General features: G+C 41.5%; 1 protein-coding gene across 1 annotated transcript in view; it reads right to left on the bottom strand.

Moving 5' to 3' along the window:
• The window catches only part of ANKFY1 (ankyrin repeat and FYVE domain containing 1), a 423,330-nt gene that overhangs the window by 301,135 nt on the left and 102,404 nt on the right, over positions 1 to 19,791 (bottom strand). Inside the window, exons 8-10 of the mRNA XM_053707500.1 lie at positions 8,816 to 9,020; positions 6,981 to 7,049; positions 377 to 576 (exon numbers count right to left, since the gene is read on the bottom strand). Coding sequence (XP_053563475.1) covers positions 377 to 576; positions 6,981 to 7,049; positions 8,816 to 9,020 — 474 coding nt within the window. The remainder of the gene's footprint in view (positions 1 to 376; positions 577 to 6,980; positions 7,050 to 8,815; positions 9,021 to 19,791) is intronic.

Below are 19,791 nucleotides of genomic sequence, written 5' to 3'. Positions count from 1 at the left end.
AATTGACTTTTTCCTATCTTTAATATTTAATGGATCAGTAACTTTTTCACTCTGGGCTAGTGCTAGTAACTTTAAAAGTGTAGAGTTGTAAACTGTAGTGATATTTTCTACCCCTTTATATGTAAACGAGTGTATGTAATGTGTATATATATATATATATATATATATATATATATATATATATATATATATATATATATATATATACACACATATATATATACACACATACACACACACATATACATATATATATACATATACAGTCTTGGAAATATTTACAGCTACAAAAATAAAATAAAAAATGTCAGGAAGTGGAGTGAACACTAGGTTAAAAACATAGGTGCCAATGGGAATACAAACCTCATTTGTTTACCTGTTACAGTGTCGGGTGCATCTGTGTTACTTCCTCGTTTTATAAGTCTTGCTGCAAAGCTATTCTCATCAAATGAGGTTCCATTCTCGACCGGAACGTCATCAAACGGATTGACTGACTGGTCAGAAGATAATGTGATATACTGAAGAGCAAGCCACAGAGCAGTGCTTCCTTCATGATCCTTCAGTTCTAAATCTAACCTAACATAAAAAAAAATCTGAATTTGCATATATTTATTTATTGATATCTTTTAACACCCTTACACCACACTTTGTAAGATATTAACACATTTTATGGTGTTTAATATAGTATAAAAATGCATTTAATATATATTTAACTAAAGCACAACCGCAGATATTTATTACAATCTTTCAGAAAAGATTATTCCCATAGACTTTAATAGTGACTTTTGAAGAAAAAACATTAAACTTTTCTAAAGGATTGCAACTGATCCTATAGTTCTAAAATAATAAATTAAATAATAACTAATAGTAGCCAAAACCCTATTTTGCATTTGCAAGTGTTAAGATTGTTAGAATTGTGCATTCAGTACTAAACAAATGCCCAAGATGGCAGCCGCTTGTAGCAATTTTCAGATTTATTCTTGTGAAAATGCAACACACTAAGAGATCTGGATTTGCACAAATCTTAGTGTGTTGCATTTTCACAAGAATAAAGCTCAGAAAATTGCTGAATATGTCTTGTGGCCGCGATCTTCGGCATTTGTTTAGTGCCAAATGCACAAACCTAAAGATTACTAACCAAAAAAATCTTATTTGCTAAAAGAAAAGATTAAGGAATTATTACATAACTCATGCTTAAAAGTATATTAAGATTAAATACATTCTAATGCAAAATAACTCAATCACAATCTTTCTGATACAGGCTCCCGATATGGCAAGCGTGTTTTCTTTCTTATGGTAGTGAGAGTCCACGAGCCTTACTCTTGGGATTACATCACCTGTCCACCAGGAGGAGGCAACACCCTACCCAGAGCTTTATATATCCCTCCCAGTAGTTCTGTGTCTCGTCAAGGAGAGGACAAGGAGAGAGAGAGAGAGGTGTTAGGAGATTTCTCATACACCCTCAGTGCATAGTTCCCATAAGAAAGGGTTGTTCTACTTAAAGCTGTTACAACATAATTTCTTCTTAGTGAAGTTCTTGTCACTTGTAAATTCCCTTCCATGATGGCCAGATTATGTAGTCCTCACAGAGGATCATAGCACTGTTAGTTACAGCACAGGATCAACTGCAGGTTTACTACAGGTTAAAGTATGCATATGTGTGAGGATACTGTTTGTAGCATGACACATACTGTTGCACAGGACTTAGTAAGTCTAACTCAGGCACCCATTTCTGTGTTAACCCTCTGAACTGCCTTGATTCATTACAACAGAGCGTGTATATAGGGCAGATGGCAGTACATAGCAAGCAAATCTGTTCCACAGAGGCTCCATTTTTAAAAGCCCAAGAAGAAGAAACAGCCCTAGTGGAATGAACCGTGATTCTCTTAGGAGGCTGCTGCCCAGCAGTCTCATATGCCAAGCGAATAATACTCCTTAACCAAAAAGAAAGAGAAGTAGCCGTAGCCTTCTGACCCTTGCGCTTCCCAGAAAGAAAAAAAAAAAAAGAAAACTGGTGAAAATCCTTAGTCGCCTGCAAATAAAAAACTTTAAAGAACGCACCACATCCAGGTTGTGCAATAAATGTTTCTTATGAGAAGAAGGATTAGGACACAAGGAAGGAACAACAATCTCTTGATTTATATTCTTGTCTGAAACCACCTTGGGAAGGAAACCTAAGGCAGTACGCAGAACTACCTTATCAGAATGAAAAATAAGGAAAGGAGATTCATACTACAAAGCTGAAAGCTCCAAAAACCTTTGAGCCGAAGAAATAGCAACCAAAAACAAAACTTTTCAGGTTTAAATCTTAATATCCAAAGAATGCATAGGCTCAAAAGGAGCATGTTGAAGAACTCTAAGAACCAAAATGAGACTCCAAGGAGGAGTAGCAAATTTAAACCTAAACCAGACTCTAACCAAAGCCTGGCAAAAAGACTGAACATCTGGCACATTTGCCAGACGTTTATGCAACAAAATAGATAAAGCAGATATTTGACCCTTCAAGGTCAAATATCTTCTCCAAACCCTCTTGGAGAAAAGACAAAATCCTAGGAATCTTAACTCTAGTCCAAGAAAAACCTCTGGATACACACCAATACAAATATTTACACCAAATCTTATAGTAAATCTTTCTAGTCACAGGCTTATGAGCCTGAATCATAGTCTCAATAACTGACTCAGAAAAACCACGCTTATATAATATCAAGCGTTCAATCTCCAAGCAGTCAGCTTCAGAGAAACGAGATTTGGATGAAGGAAGGGCCCCTGAAGTAGAAGGTCCTTCCTTAACCGAAGACTCCAAGGTGGAAAAGATGACATCTCCACCAGATCTGCATACCAAATCCTGCGAGGCCAAGCCGGAGCAATGAGAATCACCGACGCCCTACCCTGTCTGATGACCCATGGAAGGAGAGCGAACAGAGGAAAAACATGTTGACCTTGACCCATACCTCGGAAGCTTGGCATTCTGACAAGATGCCATGAGATCCAGTTCCGGCAGCCCCGACTTGAGGATCAAGCTGGAAAACACCTGCGGGTGAAGTTCCCACTACCCCGGATGAAAAGTCTGTCTGCTCAGAAAATCCGCTTCTCAATTGTCCATCCCTGGAATGTGGATCGCAGACAGACAACAGTTGTGGGTCTCTGTCCACTGAATAATCTTGGCTACCTTTGATGATCTTGTCATAGCCAAGGAACTTCGAGTTCCTCCCTGATGATTGATGTAAGCCACTGAAGTTATGTTGTGTGACCGAAACCTGATAAAATGGGCTGAAGCTAACTGAGGCCAGGATAGAAGAGCATTGAAGATTGCTCTCAGCTCTAGGATATTTATGGGAAGAACCGACTCCTCCAAAGTCCAAAGACCCTGAGCCCTTAATGAACCCCAGACAGCTCCCCATCCCAGCAGACTGGCGTCCGTGGTCACGATCACCCAGGTAAGTCTGCGGAAGCAGGTTCCATGGGAGAGAAGATCCTGAGACAACCACAAATCTTGTCTCCTGATCCAAAACAATTCACAGAGACAGATCCGCATAATTCCCATTCCATTGTCTGATCATGCATAACTGCAGAGGCCTGAGAAGGAAGAGAGCAAACGGAATGATGTCCATAACTGACACCATCAGACTAATAACCTCCATACACTGAGCCACTGATGGCCGGGGAGAGGCCTGAAGAGCAAGACAAGAGCTGACGATCTTTGATCTTCTGGCTTCTGTCAGAAAAATCTTCATTTCTAGGGAATCTATGATGGTTCCCAAAAATACCACTTTTGTATACGGAATCAAGTTACTTTTTTGTAAATTCACCTTCCAACCGTTGGACCGCAGAAAAGACAACAATATCTCTGTGTGGGAGCTTGCTTGTTGAAGAGATTACACCTGAACCAGAATATCGTCCAGATAGGGCGCCCCTGCAACCGAAGCACTGCCAATAATGCTCCCAAGACCTTTGAGAAAATTCTGGGAGCTGTTGCAAGACCGAATGGAAGAACTACAAACTGAAAATGTTTGTCTAGAAACGCAAATCTCAGAAACTTGTGATGATCATTGTGGATAGGAATATGCAGATACGCATCCTTTAAATCCACTGTGGTCGTGAACTGACCCTCCTGAACTAAAGGAAAAATGGAACAAAAATAGTTTCCATCTTGAAAGACGGAACTCTGAGAAACTTGTTCACACTCTTGAGATCTAAAAGAGGTCTGAAGGTTCCCTCTTTTTTAGGAACTACGAAAACATTAGAATAGAATCCCAGACCCTGCTCCTGAATTGGAACAGGAACTATCACTCCCATATCGGAAAGATCAACACAACATAAGAACGCCTCTCTCTTTATCTGGTTTACAGATAACCTGGAGAGAAGGAACCTGCCCCTGGGAGGATAAGTCTTGAACTCTATAGCTTGTAACCCTGGGACACAATGTCCACCCCCCAGGGATCCGGGACATCCCGAACCCAAGCCTGAGCAAAAAAAGAAAGTCTTCCCCCCACAAGATCCGCTCCCGGATCGGGGGCAGACCCTTCATGCTGTCTTAGAGTCAGTAACGGGCTTCTTAAATTGCTTCCAAGAAGACTTACAATGTTCTTGCTTGGAAGAAGCAGGGGAAGGCTTAGCTGAAAAGTTTAGAAGGGAACGAAAATTACTCTGACGTTTTTATTTATTTCTCTTATCCTGAGGGAGAAAATGTCCCTTACCTCCCGTGATATCAAAAATAATCTCAGTCAGACCCAGTCCAAACAAGGTCTTACGCTTGTAAGGAATAGACAAAAGCATAGATTTAGAGGAAAAATCCACAGACCAGGACTTCAACTATAAAGTTCTGCGAGCCAGAACAGCAAAGCCAGAAATCTTTGCACCAAACGTGATGACTTGAAGAGAAGCATCAGTAATAAAGGAATTGCCCAACTTAATAGCCTTAATCCTATTCTGAATCTCCTCAAGAGGAGTATCTGACCGAATAGAATCAAACAACGCATCAAACTAATAGGCTGCCGCACTAGTGACAGTAGCAATACACACCGCAGGCTGCCATTGCAACCCCTGGTGAACATATATCCTCTTAGGTAAAGCTTCCAGCTTCGTATCCATAGGATAGTTAAAGGAACAGCTATCCTCAATAGAAATAGTAGTTCTCTTAGCCAAAGTGGAAATAGCTCCTTCCACCTTAGGAACCGTTTGCCAAGACTCTTTAATAGAATCAGCAATAGGAAACATCTTAAAAATTGGAGGGGAAAAAGGAATCCCAAGATTCTCCCACTCCCGTGCAATAATTTCTGAAACACGATCAGGAACAGGAAACTCCTCCACCGCGGAAGGAACGTCAAAATACTTATTAAGATTACTAGATTTCTTAGGAGTTACTACGACCGTAGTATCAGAATCATCCAAAGTAGCCAAAACCTCCTTAAGTAACAAACTGAGGTGTTCAACCTTGAATCTGAAATGAAACAACCTCAGCATCAGAAAAAGGAATTATACGGTCAGAATCTGAAATCTCACCTTCAGATGCTAAAGAAGAATCCTCTTCCTCAGACTTCTGAGAAGAGACATTAGAGATAGCCACTCCTGAAACAGAGACATCTAAATTCTTAAACTTCCTCTTCCGCTTCCCCTGCAACTTAGGGAAAGCAGATAAAGCCTCAAAAACTGCAGAAGATATACGAGTGGGGCACTACATGCGAGGCAGAGAAGGATAGGGATGCCTGAGGACAAAGCTGCGCCTGAGCAGAAGGTCCCTGGCTCAGACTCAAAAAGTGTATCCCTGTAATGTTCTCTCAATACAAGAGGAACAAAATGGAATAGGTGGCTCCACAAACATAAAATGCAAGTAACATTTTGAAGGGCCTCTTGGTCCATCGAAATACAAAAAAATAAAGCCCAAATAATTTATTTAAACTTTTTAAAAAAAAAGCCAAAGAAGTTACTACCGCTTTAAGAGATAAAGTAGTGTTATAAAATGACAACAGACTTCAACTTATATAAAGCAAAGAAAAAATAAAGGCCCCTCTACACCTCAGCCAGATTGCTGAAGTGCCTACCTGAACCTACTGATCAAAACGGAGAGAAAAAAAAACGATCCGGACTGTAAATCGCTCTGCAGAAAAACCGCCAATCACACACAGCCCAGAGCCGCACTAAAATCTCTCTGGCACGTCCCGAAAAGAGAAAGCGCACAAAAAACTACCGCCTCAGCAAGCCCCGTCCACCGAAGGCGTAACATTCCTCCCGGCCAGACAAACTCTTCCAGGGAAAAAATTGTTAAAAAATAAAACGCCACTCGCTCACAAAGTAACAAACACTATTGAGCCATAAAATAAACCTTGCCAGTGCCCTGCATTACAGTCCTCTCTCTAAACAGTATTAACTGTTTAAGTGCCATAAATACATATTAGATAATAAAACATGTAAAATAACGTAGCACTTACCATAGAAGTATCCGCCTTGCAGCAGGCAGTTCACAAAGTTTAAGAGGCATCCTTTCCTCCTATGGACCTGTGAAAAATAGAAGACACTGTGCAAACTTAAAAAGGCTTTCTGATAAGGGCAGCAATAAACTGATTGAGAGGCACAGAGGGGATTATACCCCCCAAGTTCCCAAATGCTTAAATGCCACCACTGCTCTACTGAAGAGACTGATATGAACTACGGCTAAACCCTCAGCAAAAATCAGAACATCTTGTCCTGCTTTGAAAATAACAAACTCTTGATTGAAGAAAATCTTACAGACAGCTAACTTTACCACCTCCTTGCAACTAATACAGACAAAGAGAATGACTGGGGATTGTGGGTAAGGGGAGTGGTATTTAACTAAACAAACTCTTCTGCAACTCGGTTGTTTTCAGCTAAGGAGCCTGTAGAAATAACTTCCTAAATAGTGAAATATTGTGAAATAGCGCAAATTGAATCAGCGTAAAGCAAGGGCTACCTGTACAGTATTACATGCAAACACAAACAAATCCACTCCAATCAATACTTACTGTTTGCACTGAAGCAGCTGGTTAAAGACATACTCATTTCTGGCAAGAATTGCAGCATGCAAAGGTGTCCTACAGGTTGAAAGACAACAGTATCAGTATCTTTTGTATCAACACACTTAACATGTAGAAAGGCAAAAGAATAGTATAAATGTGCTATACCAGTGAAAACCTTGCACTAAGTTCCTGTGATATTTAAACATGCAATATGAGATACTGAGATGCTACTCTTCATACAAATCACAATTAACACTCGCACACATGGATTTTTTTTAATCACAAAGTCTTTAAATGGAAATTAAAAACAAAATAGATTAGAATTTGTATTTAAGAAGCCGTCTGCAATGAATAATGAAGCTTTGGTTTGTTAAATAGTAGTTTTATACTTTTCACTGAATTCCCTGTCTGCCACCCTCTAACAAAAAGACCCTTGATAGCCAATCACAACCCAAATCCATACTGATGCCGAATGAATGTACACTACAGTTCACAAGTGCAGTAGGAAAAAAGAGAGGGAGTCTCTCTCTTCTGTTACCTTAAAAGGAGCATTAAATACAGTAGAATTGCATAATAAAAATAGACAATGCAATAACCCTTACTCTGAATTTTAAATGAGCAGTATATTTTTTCGAAGAAATTTCCTTTAATTTGCCGCCCCCTTTATCATTTGACAGCTATCAGCCAATCACAGACTTCTATACGTATACACTGTGAACTCTTGCAAGATGTTCAGCAGCTGATGCCTCAGATATATATAGTAAAAAAAAAACAACTATGTGCAATTTGATAATTAGACGTTAATTAAAATGTGTCTTAAAATTGCATAATCAATCATGAAAGATTAATTTTGAGTTTAGTGTCTCTTTAAGGTGGTTTAGCACATAATAGCCTCAGTTAATTCTAATTTAATAAACAGTGTGTGTGTGTGTGTGTGGGGGGGGGGGTTCAACAAGAGACACAAATTAATTTCCTATCTCTACATTATAACTGAAAATATAAGTTATAGTCCAAGCAAATATTACTGATGTCTGTCCCACAATAATATCCACATATTAACTCCCTAGTATCCTCTCTGCTATATCAAAACATGATTTTGTCATGCACAGCAATAATGATAATCCCCCTTGAGATAATACATGACTGGGGAGACTAAGTAAATGCTAGTGGGAAACTATGCAATTTTCTGCGCTAACCTAGTAATAAACAGCCAAAACATGTTTCCTGACAGAAAATGCTGCTGGTATTTATTTAAACATGAGCATTCCTGTTTTCTGTCATTCATTCATTTTTTATTTCATGATTCAGATAGAGCATTACATTTTAAGCAACTTTCTAATTTACCCCTTTTATCAATTTTTCTTCATTCTCTTGCTATCTTTATTTAAATAGCAGCAATGTAAATCTTAGCAGCCAGTCCATTTTAGGTTCAGCACCATGGATAGCGCTTTCTTATTGGAGACTGACACTTACCCACCAATAAGCAAGCATAACCCAGGTTTCTCAACCAAAAATGGTCCGACTTCTATGCATCACATTCTTGCTTTTTAAATAAAGATAGCAATGAGAACGAAGAACAATTTATAAATAGGAGTAAATTAGAAAGTTGCTTAAAATTGCATGCTCTATCTGAATCATGAAAGAAAAAATGTGGGTTTAGTGTCCCTTTAAGAATATTTTGTTAGTATTTCACAGTTATAGCTGTTGTAAGGCTTTAATATTGTAAGGGTTTGGAAAGTTAAAAGCTTTAAAGAAGACATTTAAAATCATTGTTTTACAGACATCAACAAACAAAGATAATATATTTGTTCAATCCAAACAGACATGCTATAAATACTTGCCTTCCTTTACTGTCCTGCATGTTAGGGTTGGCTCCTTCGTGTAAAAGTGCTTCAGCAATTTGTGCTATATCAGACATCACCTCAGGCGAGCGATCCTTTACTGTGCAAGAGGCTACCAGATGTAGTGGAGTTTGCTGCTCTCCAACAGTGGCTGCATTCACACGGGCACCATTTTTTATAAGGAAGTTGGCAGCAAATCTATCATCTTCAAAAGAGAACAGGAAGATTATATAAATTGTGCACATTGCATTATAAAAGGATTCTTCCTCCTAAAAACATAGCCATGATTCGGAATTATAGTGATCAGCTTTATCATTATGCAAAAGTGTACTGCGGAAACTGACATGGAGTGTTACCGGAAAAAACACAATTACTAGAGGTTATTCATTTCATTTAAAACTACACCATTATATTTAAATACATTTTCAAGAAATGACTGTCAAGAAATGGTAAGTGCTTAAATAATACAGGTCTTTCCATTTAATGGAATGTTTGAAATAGAATTTATTAATAAGAAGCACAAAAAAAAAGTTTATTTCAAACCTGACATAAGGCTGAATCTCTAGACAGTAACCTGTAGACTTGTAGCTTTAACTGGACAATAAATGCTTCTATATTGTAAAAAAAGTAAATTTATGCTTACCTGATAAATTAATTTCTTCTATGGTACGACGAGTCCACGGATTCATCCTTTACTTGTGGGATATTATCCTCCTGCTAACATTAAGTGGCAAAGAGCACCGCAGCAGAGCTGTCTATTTAGCTCCTCCCTTAGCTCCACCCCCCAGTCATTCGACCAAAGGTACAGGAAGAAAAAGGAGAAACTAAAAGGTGCAGAGGTGACTGAAGTTTAAAATAAAAAAATATAATCTGTCTTAAAATGACAGAGCGGGCCGTGGACTCGTAGTACCATAGAAGAAACATAATTTATGCTTACCTGATAAATTCCTTTCTTCTGTTGTGTGATCAGTCCACGGGTCATCATTACTTCTGGGATATTATCTGCTCCCCTACAGGAAGTGCAAGAGGATTCACCCAGCAGAGTTGCTATATAGCTCCTCCCCTCTACGTCACCTCCAGTCATTCGACCAAAGACCAACGAGAAAGGAGAAACCAAGGGTGTAGTGGTGACTGAATTATAATTTAAAAAATATGCACCTGCCTTAAAAACAGGGCGGGCCGTGGACTGATCACACAACAGAAGAAAGGAATTTATCAGGTAAGCATAAATTATGTTTTCTTCTGTTATGTGTGATCAGTCCACGGGTCATCATTACTTCTGGGATACCAATACCAAAGCAAAAGTACACGGATGACGGGAGGGATAGGCAGGCTCATTATACAGAAGGAACCACTGCCTGAAGAACCTTTCTCCCAAAAATAGCCTCCGAAGAAGCAAAAGTGTCAAATTTGTAAAATTTGGAAAAAGTATGAAGCGAAGACCAAGTTGCAGCCTTGCAAATCTGTTCAACAGAGGCCTCATTCTTAAAGGCCCAAGTGGAAGCCACAGCTCTAGTGGAATGAGCTGTAATTCTTTCAGGAGGCTGCTGTCCAGCAGTCTCATAGGCTAAACGTATTAAGCTACGAAGCCAAAAAGAGAGAGAGGTAGCAGAAGCTTTTTGACCTCTCCTCTGTCCAGAATAAACGACAAACAGGGAAGAAGTTTGGCGAAAATCTTTAGTTGCCTGCAAGTAGAACTTGAGGGCACGAACTACATCCAGATTGTGTAGAAGACGTTCCTTCTTTGAAGAAGGATTTGGACACAAGGATGGAACAACAATCTCTTGATTGATATTCCTGTTAGTGACTACCTTAGGTAAGAACCCAGGTTTAGTACGCAGAACTACCTTGTCTGAGTGAAAGATCAGATAAGGAGAATCACAATGTAGGGCTGATAACTCAGAGACTCTTCGAGCCGAGGAAATAGCCATTAAAAATAGAACTTTCCAAGATAACAATTTTATATCAATGGAATGAAGGGGTTCAAACGGAACACCCTGTAAAACGTTAAGAACTAAGTTTAAACTCCATGGCGGAGCAACAGTTTTAAACACAGGCTTGATCCTAGTTAAAGCCTGACAAAAGGCTTGGATGTCTGAATTTTCTGACAGACGCCTGTGAAACAAGATGGACAGAGCTGAAATCTGTCCCTTTAATGAGCTAGCCGATAAACCCTTTTCTAAACCTTCTTGTAGAAAAGACAATATCCTAGGAATCCTAACCTTACTCCAGGAGTAATCTTTGGATTCACACCAGTATAGGTATTTACGCCATATTTTATGGTAAATCTTTCTGGTAACAGGCTTCCTAGCCTGTATCAGGGTATCAATAACCGACTCAGAAAAACCACGTTTTGATAAAATCAAGCGTTCAATTTCCAAGCAGTCAGCTTCAGAGAAGTTAGACTTTGATGTTTGAATGGACCCTGAATCAGAAGGTCCTGTCTTAGAGGTAGAGACCAAGGCGGACAGGATGACATGTCCACTAGATCTGCATACCAAGTCCTGCGCGGCCATGCAGGCGCTATTAGAATCACTGATGCTTTCTCCTGTTTGATTTTGGCAATTAATCGAGGAAGCAGCGGGAAGGGTGGAAACACATAAGCCATCCTGAAGTTCCAAGGTGCTGTCAAAGCATCTATCAGAACCGCTCCCGGATCCCTGGATCTGGATCCGTAGCGAGGAAGTTTGGCGTTCTGGCGAGACGCCATGAGATCTATCTCTGGTTTGCCCCAACGTTGAAGTATTTGGGCAAAGACCTCCGGATGAAGTTCCCACTCCCCCGGATGAAGAGTCTGGCGACTCAAGAAATCCGCCTCCCAGTTCTCCACTCCCGGGATGTGGATTGCTGACAGATGGCAAGAGTGAGACTCTGCCCAGCGAATTATCTTTGATACTTCTATCATTGCTAGGGAGCTTCTTGTCCCTCCTTGATGGTTGATGTAAGCTACAGTCGTGATGTTGTCCGACTGAAACCTGATGAACCCCCGAGTCTTTAACTGGGGCCAAGCTAGAAGGGCATTGAGAACTGCTCTCAATTCCAGAATGTTTATTGGCAGGAGACTTTCTTCCTGACTCCATTGTCCCTGAGCCTTCAGAGAATTCCAGACAGCGCCCCAACCTAGAAGGCTGGCGTCTGTTGTTACAATTGTCCAGTCCGGCCTGCTGAACGGTATCCCCCTGGACAGATGTGGCCGAGAAAGCCACCATAGAAGAGAGTTTCTGGTCTCTTGATCCAGATTCAGAGTGGGGGACAAATCTGAGTAATCCCCATTCCACTGACTCAGCATGCACAATTGCAGCGGTCTGAGATGTAGGCGTGCAAAGGGAACTATGTCCATTGCTGCTACCATTAAGCCGATCACCTCCATGCATTGAGCTACTGACGGGAGTTGAATGGAATGAAGGACACGGCATGCATTTAGAAGCTTTGTTAATCTGTCTTCTGTCAGATAAATCTTCATTTCTACAGAATCTATAAGAGTCCCCAAGAATGGAACTCTTGTGAGAGGAAAGAGAGAACTCTTCTTTTCGTTCACTTTCCATCCGTGCGACCTTAGAAATGCCAGAACAAACTCTGTATGAGACTTGGCAGTTTGAAAGCTTGAAGCTTGTATCAGAATGTCGTCTAGGTACGGAGCTACCGAAATTCCTCGCGGTCTTAGTACCGCCAGAAGGGCACCCAGAACCTTTGTAAAGATTCTTGGAGCCGTAGCCAATCCGAATGGAAGGGCTACAAACTGGTAATGCCTGTTTAAGAAGGCAAACCTTAGATACCGGTAATGATCTTTGTGAATCGGTATGTGAAGGTAAGCATCCTTTAAATCCACTGTGGTCATGTACTGACCCTCTTGGATCATGGGTAAGATTGTCCGAATAGTTTCCATTTTGAACGATGGAACTCTTAGGAATTTGTTTAGGATCTTTAAATCCAAGATTGGCCTGAAAGTTCCCTCTTTTTTGGGAACCACAAACAGGTTTGAGTAAAACCCTTGTCCTTGTTCCGACCGCGGAACCGGATGGATCACTCCCATTAATAATAGATCTTGTACACAGCGTAGAAACGCGTCTTTCTTTATTTGGTTTGTTGACAACCTTGACAGATGAAATCTCCCTCTTGGGGGAGAGGATTTGAAGTCTAGAAGGTATCCCTGAGATATGATCTCTAGCGCCCAGGGATCCTGGACATCTCTTGCCCAAGCCTGGGCGAAGAGAGAGAGTCTGCCCCCCACTAGATCCGGTCCCGGATCGGGGGCCCTCGGTTCATGCTGTCTTTGGGACAGCAGCAGGTTTACTGGCCTGCTTGCCCTTGTTCCAGGACTGATTAGGCTTCCAGCCTTGTCTGTAACGAGCAACAGCTCCTCCCTGTTTTGGTGCAGTGGAAGTTGGCGCTGCTCCTGCTTTGAAATTCCGAAAGGGACGAAAATTAGACTGTCTAGCCTTAGCTTTGGCTTTGTCTTGAGGTAGAGCGTGGCCCTTACCTCCTGTAATGTCAGCAATAATTTCTTTCAAACCGGGCCCAAATAAAGTTTGCCCCTTGAAAGGTATACTAAGTAATTTGGACTTAGAAGTTACATCAGCCGACCAGGATTTTAGCCACAGCGCTCTGCGTGCCTGAATGGCGAATCCTGAATTCTTAGCCGTAAGTTTGGTTAAATGTACTACGGCCTCCGAAATGAATGAATTAGCTAGTTTAAGGACTCTAAGCCTGTCCGTAATGTCGTCCAGCGTAGCTGAACTAAGGTTCTCTTCCAGAGACTCAATCCAAAATGCTGCCGCAGCCGTGATCGGCGCGATGCATGCAAGGGGTTGTAATATAAAACCTTGTTGAATAAACATTTTCTTAAGGTAACCCTCTAATTTTTTATCCATAGGATCTGAAAAAGCACAGCTATCCTCCACCGGGATAGTGGTACGCTTAGCTAAAGTAGAAACTGCTCCCTCCACCTTAGGGACCGTTTGCCATAAGTCCCGTGTGGTGGCGTCTATTGGAAACATCTTTCTAAATATTGGAGGGGGTGAGAACGGCACACCGGGTCTATCCCACTCCTTAGTAACAATTTCAGTTAATCTCTTAGGTATAGGAAAAACGTCAGTACTCGCCGGTACCGCAAAGTATTTATCCAACCTACACATCTTCTCTGGTATTGCAACAGCGTTACAATCGTTGAGAGCTGCTAAGACCTCCCCTAGTAATACACGGAGGTTTTCCAATTTAAATTTAAAATTTGAAATATCTGAATCCAATCTGTTTGGATCAGAACCGTCACCTACAGAATGAAGCTCTCCGTCCTCATGCTCTGCAAGCTGTGACGCAGTATCAGACATGGCCCTAGAATTATCAGCGCACTCTGTTCTCACCCCAGAGTGATCACGCTTGCCTCTTAGTTCTGGTAATTTAGCCAAAACTTCAGTCATAACAGTAGCCATATCTTGTAATGTTATCTGTAATGGCTGCCCAGATGTACTAGGCGCCATAATATCACGCACCTCCCGGGCGGGAGATGCAGGTACTGACACGTGAGGCGAGTTAGTCGGCATAACTCTCCCCTCGCTGTTTGGTGAAATTTGTTCAATTTGTACAGATTGGCTTTTATTTAAGGTAGCATCAATACAGTTAGTACATAAATTTCTATTGGGCTCCACCTTGGCATTGGAACAAATGACACAGGTATCTTCCTCTGAATCAGACATGTTTAACACACTAGCAATAAACATGCAACTCGGTTACAATTTTATTTAATAAAAACGTACTGTGCCTCAAGAAGCACTAAACGATTAAATGACAGTTGAAATAATGAACTGAAAAACAGTTATAGCATCACTCTTAACAAACAACACAACTTTTTAGCAAAGGTTTGTTCCCATTAGTAAAATAACACTAATTAAATTTTAAACAACGTTTTAAATCACAGTCACTATATAAGTCTCACAGCTCTGCTGAGAGAATCTACCTCCCTTCAAAGAAGTTTGAAGACCCCTGAGTTCTGTTAGAGATGAACCGGATCATGCAGAAAAACTGACTGGAAATTTTTGATGCGTAGCAAAGAGCGCCAAAAACGGCCCCTCCCTCTCACACACAGCAGTGAGAGAGAAACGAAACTGTCATAATTAACACAAGCAAACTGCCAAGTGGAAAATAAAGCCCAAATACTTATTCACTCAGTACCTCATTAATGCAAACGATTCTACATTCCAGCAAAAACGTTTAACATGAAAAATACCTAATAAAAGGTTTAATGTACTTTTACAGAGTAATTCCGGTGAAATACCATCCCCAGAATACTAAAGTGTAGAGCATACATACATGTTCATTATAACGGTATGGCAGGATTTTTTCATCAATTCCATTCAGAAAATAACAACTGCGACATACCTCAATGCAGATTCAACTGCCCGCTGTCCCCTGATCTGAAGCTTTTACCTCCCTCAGATGGCCGAGAAACAGCAATATGATCTTAACTACTCCGGTTAAAATCATAAGAAAAACTCTGGTAGATTCTTCTTCAAACTCTGCCAGAGAGGTAATAACACGCTCCGGTGCTATTGTAAAATAACAAACTTTTGATTGAAGTTCTAAAAACTAAGTATAATCACCATAGTCCTCTCACACCTCCTATCTAGTCTTTGGGTGCAAGAGAATGACTGGAGGTGACGTAGAGGGGAGGAGCTATATAGCAACTCTGCTGGGTGAATCCTCTTGCACTTCCTGTAGGGGAGCAGATAATATCCCAGAAGTAATGATGACCCGTGGACTGATCACACATAACAGAAGAAAATTAATTTATCAGGTAAGCATAAATTTACTTTTCTTCTATAAGGTACGACGAGTCCACGGATTCATCCTTTACTTGTGTGATACAATACCAAAGCTGCAGGACACGGATGAACGGGAGGGACAAGACAGATGGCTAAACAGAAGGCACCACTGCTTGAAGAACTTTTTTCCCAAAAATAGCCTCCGAAGAAGCAAAAGTATCAAATTTGTAAAATTTGGAAAAGGTATGAAGCGAGGACCAAGTCGCAGCCTTACAAATCTGTTCAACAGAAGCATCATTTTTAAAAGCCCATGTGGAAGCCACCGCTCTAGTAGAGTGAGCTGTAATTCTTTCAGGAGGCTGCTGTCCAGCAGTCTCGTATGCCAAACAGATGATGCTTTTCAGCCAAAAAGAAAGAGAGGTAGCCGTAGCTTTTTGACCTCTACGTCTTCCAGAATAGACAACAAACAAAGAAGATGTTTGACGGAAATCTTTGGTTGCTTGCAAGTAAAACTTCAAAGCACGAACCACGTCCAAGTTGTGAAACAGACGCTCCTTCTTAGAGGAAGGATTAGGACACAGAGAAGGAACAACAATTTCCTGATTAATATTCTTATTAATAACAACCTTAGGAAGGAATCCAGGTTTGGTACGTAAAACCACCTTATCAGAATGGAAAACAAGATAAGGCGAGTGGCATTGCAATGCAGATAGTTCAGAAACTCTTCGAGCCGAAGAGATAGCAACTAAAAACAGAACTTTCCAAGATAGAAGCTTAATATCTATGGAATGCATAGGTTCAAACAGAACCCCTTGAAGAACTTTAAGAACTAAATTCAAACTCGATGGCAGAGCAACAGGTTTAAACACAGGCTTGATTCTAACTAAAGCCTGACAGAACGACTGAACGTCTGGAACATCTGCCAGACGCTTGTGCAATAAAATTGATAAAGCAGATATCTGTCCCTTTAGGGAACTAGCTGATAGCCCCTTCTCCAATCCTTCTTGGAGAAAGGACAAAATCCTAGGAATCCTGATCTTACTCCATGAGTAGCCTTTGGATTCGCACCAAAAAAGATATTTACGCCATATCTTATGATAAATTTTCCTAGTTACAGGCTTTCGAGCCTGAATCAAGGTATCTATGACCGACTCAGAGAATCCCCGCTTGGATAAAATCAAGCGTTCAATCTCAAGGCAGTCAGAGGAAGAGAAAATAGATTTGGATGCTGGAACGGACCTTGAGTCAGAAGGTCCTGTCTCAGTGGCAGAGTCCATGGTGGAAGAGATGACATGTCCACCAGGTCAATATACCAAGTCCTGCGTGGCCACGCAGGTGCTATCAAAATCCCTGAAGCTCTCTCCTGTTTGATTCTGGCAATTAAACGAGGAAGGAGAGGAAATGGTGGAAACACATAAGCCAGGTTGAACGACCAGGGTACTGCTAGAGCATCTATCAGTACTGCTTGAGGATCCCTTGATCTGGACCCGTAACAACGAAGTTTGGCGTTCAGACAAGACGCCATCAGATCCAATTCTGGTGTGACCCATTGATGAATCAATTGTGCAAACACCTCCTGATGGATTTCCCACTCCCCCGGATGAAAAGTCTGACGACTTAGAAAATCCGCTTCCCAGTTTTCCACTCCTGGGATATAGATTGCTGATAGATGGCAAGAGTGAGTCTCTGCCCATCGAATTATTTTGGTAACCTCTATCATCGCTAGAGAACTCTTTGTTCCCCCCCTGATGATTGATATATGCTACAGTCGTGATAATGTCCGACTGGAATCTTATGAATCTGGCCGAAGCCAGCTGAGACCACGCCTGAAGCTCGTTGAATATCGCTCTCAGTTCTAGAATATTGATCGGGAGGAGAGCCTCCTCCTGAGTCCACACACCCTGTGCTTTTAGGGAATTCCAGACTGCACCCCAGCCCAATAGGCTGGCGTCTGTCGTCACTATGACCCATGCTGGCCTGCGGAAATACATTCCCTGGGACAGATGATCCTGTGACAACCACCAAAGAAGAGAGTCTCTGGTCTCTTGATCCAGATTTATCTGAGGAGATAAATCCGCATAATCCCCATTCCACTGTTTGAGCATGCATAGTTGCAGTGGTCTGAGATGTAAGCGCGCAAACGGAACTATGTCCATTGCCGCTACCATTAGTCCGATTACCTCCATACACTGGGCCACTGACGGCCGAGAAATGAAATGAAGAGCTCGGCAGGTGGTTAAAATCCTTGATTTCCTGACCTCCGTCAGAAAAATTTTCATGTCCACCGAATCTATCAGAGTTCCCAGGAATGGAACTCTTGTGAGAGGGATAAGTGAACTCTTTTTTTACGTTCACCTTCCACCCGTGAGATCTTAGAAAAGCCAACACGATGTCCGTGTGAGATTTGGCTAGATGGTAAGTTGGCGCCTGAATTAAGATATCGTCCAGATAAGGCGCCACTGTTATGCCCCGCGGCCTTAGAACCGCCAGAAGGGACCCTAGCACCTTTGTGAAAATTCTGGGAGCTGTGGCCAACCCGAAGGGAAGAGCCACAAACTGGTAATGCTTGTCCAGAAAGGCGAACCTGAGGAACTGGTGATGATCTTTGTGGATAGGGATGTGTAGATACGCATCCTTTAAATCCACGGTGGTCATATATTGACCCTCCTGGATCATTGGTAAAATAGTCCGAATGGTCTCCATCTTGAAGGATGGGACTCTGAGGAATTTGTTTAGGATCTTGAGATCTAAAATTGGTCTGAAGGTTCCCTCTTTCTTGGGAACCACAAACAGATTGGAGTAAAACCCCTGCCCCTGTTCTGTTTTCGGAACTGGGCAGATCACTCCCATGGTATATAGGTCTTCTACACAGTGTAAGAACGCCTCTTTTTTTTGTCTGGTTTACAGACAATTGACAAAGATGGAATCTCCCCCTTGGAGGAGAATCTTTGAAATCTAGAATATACCCCTGGGTTACGATTTCTAAAGCCCAGGAGTCCTGAACGTCTCTTGCCCAAGCCTGAGCAAAGAGAGAAAGTCTGCCCCCTACTAGATCCGGTCCCGGATCGGGGGCTACACCTTGATGCTGTCTTGGTGGCAGCAAAGGGCTTCTTGGCCTGTTTACCTTTGTTCCAAGTCTGGTTAGGTCTCCAGATTGACTTGGATTGAGCGAAATTCCCCTCTTGTTTTGCAGCAGGGGAAGAGGTAGAGGGACCACCTTTGAAGTTTCGAAAGGAACGAAAATTATTTTGTTTGGTCCTCATCTTATTTGTCTTATCCTGAGGAAGGGCATGGCCTTTTCTTCCAGTGATGTCTGAAATGATCTCTTTCAGTTCAGGCCCGAATAGGGTCTTACCTTTGAAAGGGATGGCTAAAAGCTTAGATTTTGATGACACATCAGCAGACCAGGACTTAGGCCATAACGCTCTACGCGCTAAAATGGCAAAACCTGAATTCTTTGCCGCTAATTTAGCCAGTTGAAAAGCGGCATCTGTAATGAAAGAATTAGCTAGCTTGAGAGCCCTAAATTCTATCCAGAATATCATCTAATGGGGTCTCAACCTGAAGAGCCTCCTCCAAAGCCTCAAACCAAAAAGCAGCTGCAGTAGTTACAGGTAGTTACAGGAACAATGCACGCTATAGGTTGCAGAAGAAAACCCTGATGAATAAATATTTTCTCACCTCTTTCACTTTACCCTTCCTAGTACTTAGAGTAGGCAAAGAGAATGACTGGGGGGTGGAGCTAAGGGAGGAGCTATATAGACAGCTCTGCTGTGGTGCTCTTTGCCACTTCCTGTTAGCAGGAGGATAATATCCCACAAGTAAAGGATGAATCCATGGACTCGTCGTACCTTATAGAAGAAAGGAAATTTAGGCTTACCTGATAAATTTATTTCTTTTACGATATGACGAGTCCACGGATTTCATTGCCTCCTGGTCAGCAGGAGGCGGCAAAGAGCACCAAAGCAGAGCTGTATATATAGCTCCTCCCTTCCCTCCCACTCCAGTCATTCGACCGAAGTTAGGTAGAGAAAGGAAAAGCCAAGGTGCAGAGGTGACTGAAGTTTAACAAAAAATAAATAAATACACAACTGTCTTAGAAATGACAGGGTGGGCCTGATAAATTTATCAGGTAAGCATAAATTTCCTTTTCTTTTACAAGATATGACGAGTCCACGGATTTCATCCTTACTTATGGGATACAATACCAAAGCTATA

Source organism: Bombina bombina, chromosome 3 (assembly GCF_027579735.1).
Source record: "Bombina bombina isolate aBomBom1 chromosome 3, aBomBom1.pri, whole genome shotgun sequence".
NCBI classification, from domain to species: domain Eukaryota; kingdom Metazoa; phylum Chordata; class Amphibia; order Anura; family Bombinatoridae; genus Bombina; species Bombina bombina.
The sequence above is the reverse complement of the archived record's forward strand: the minus strand, read 5'-3'. Positions and strand labels throughout refer to the sequence as shown.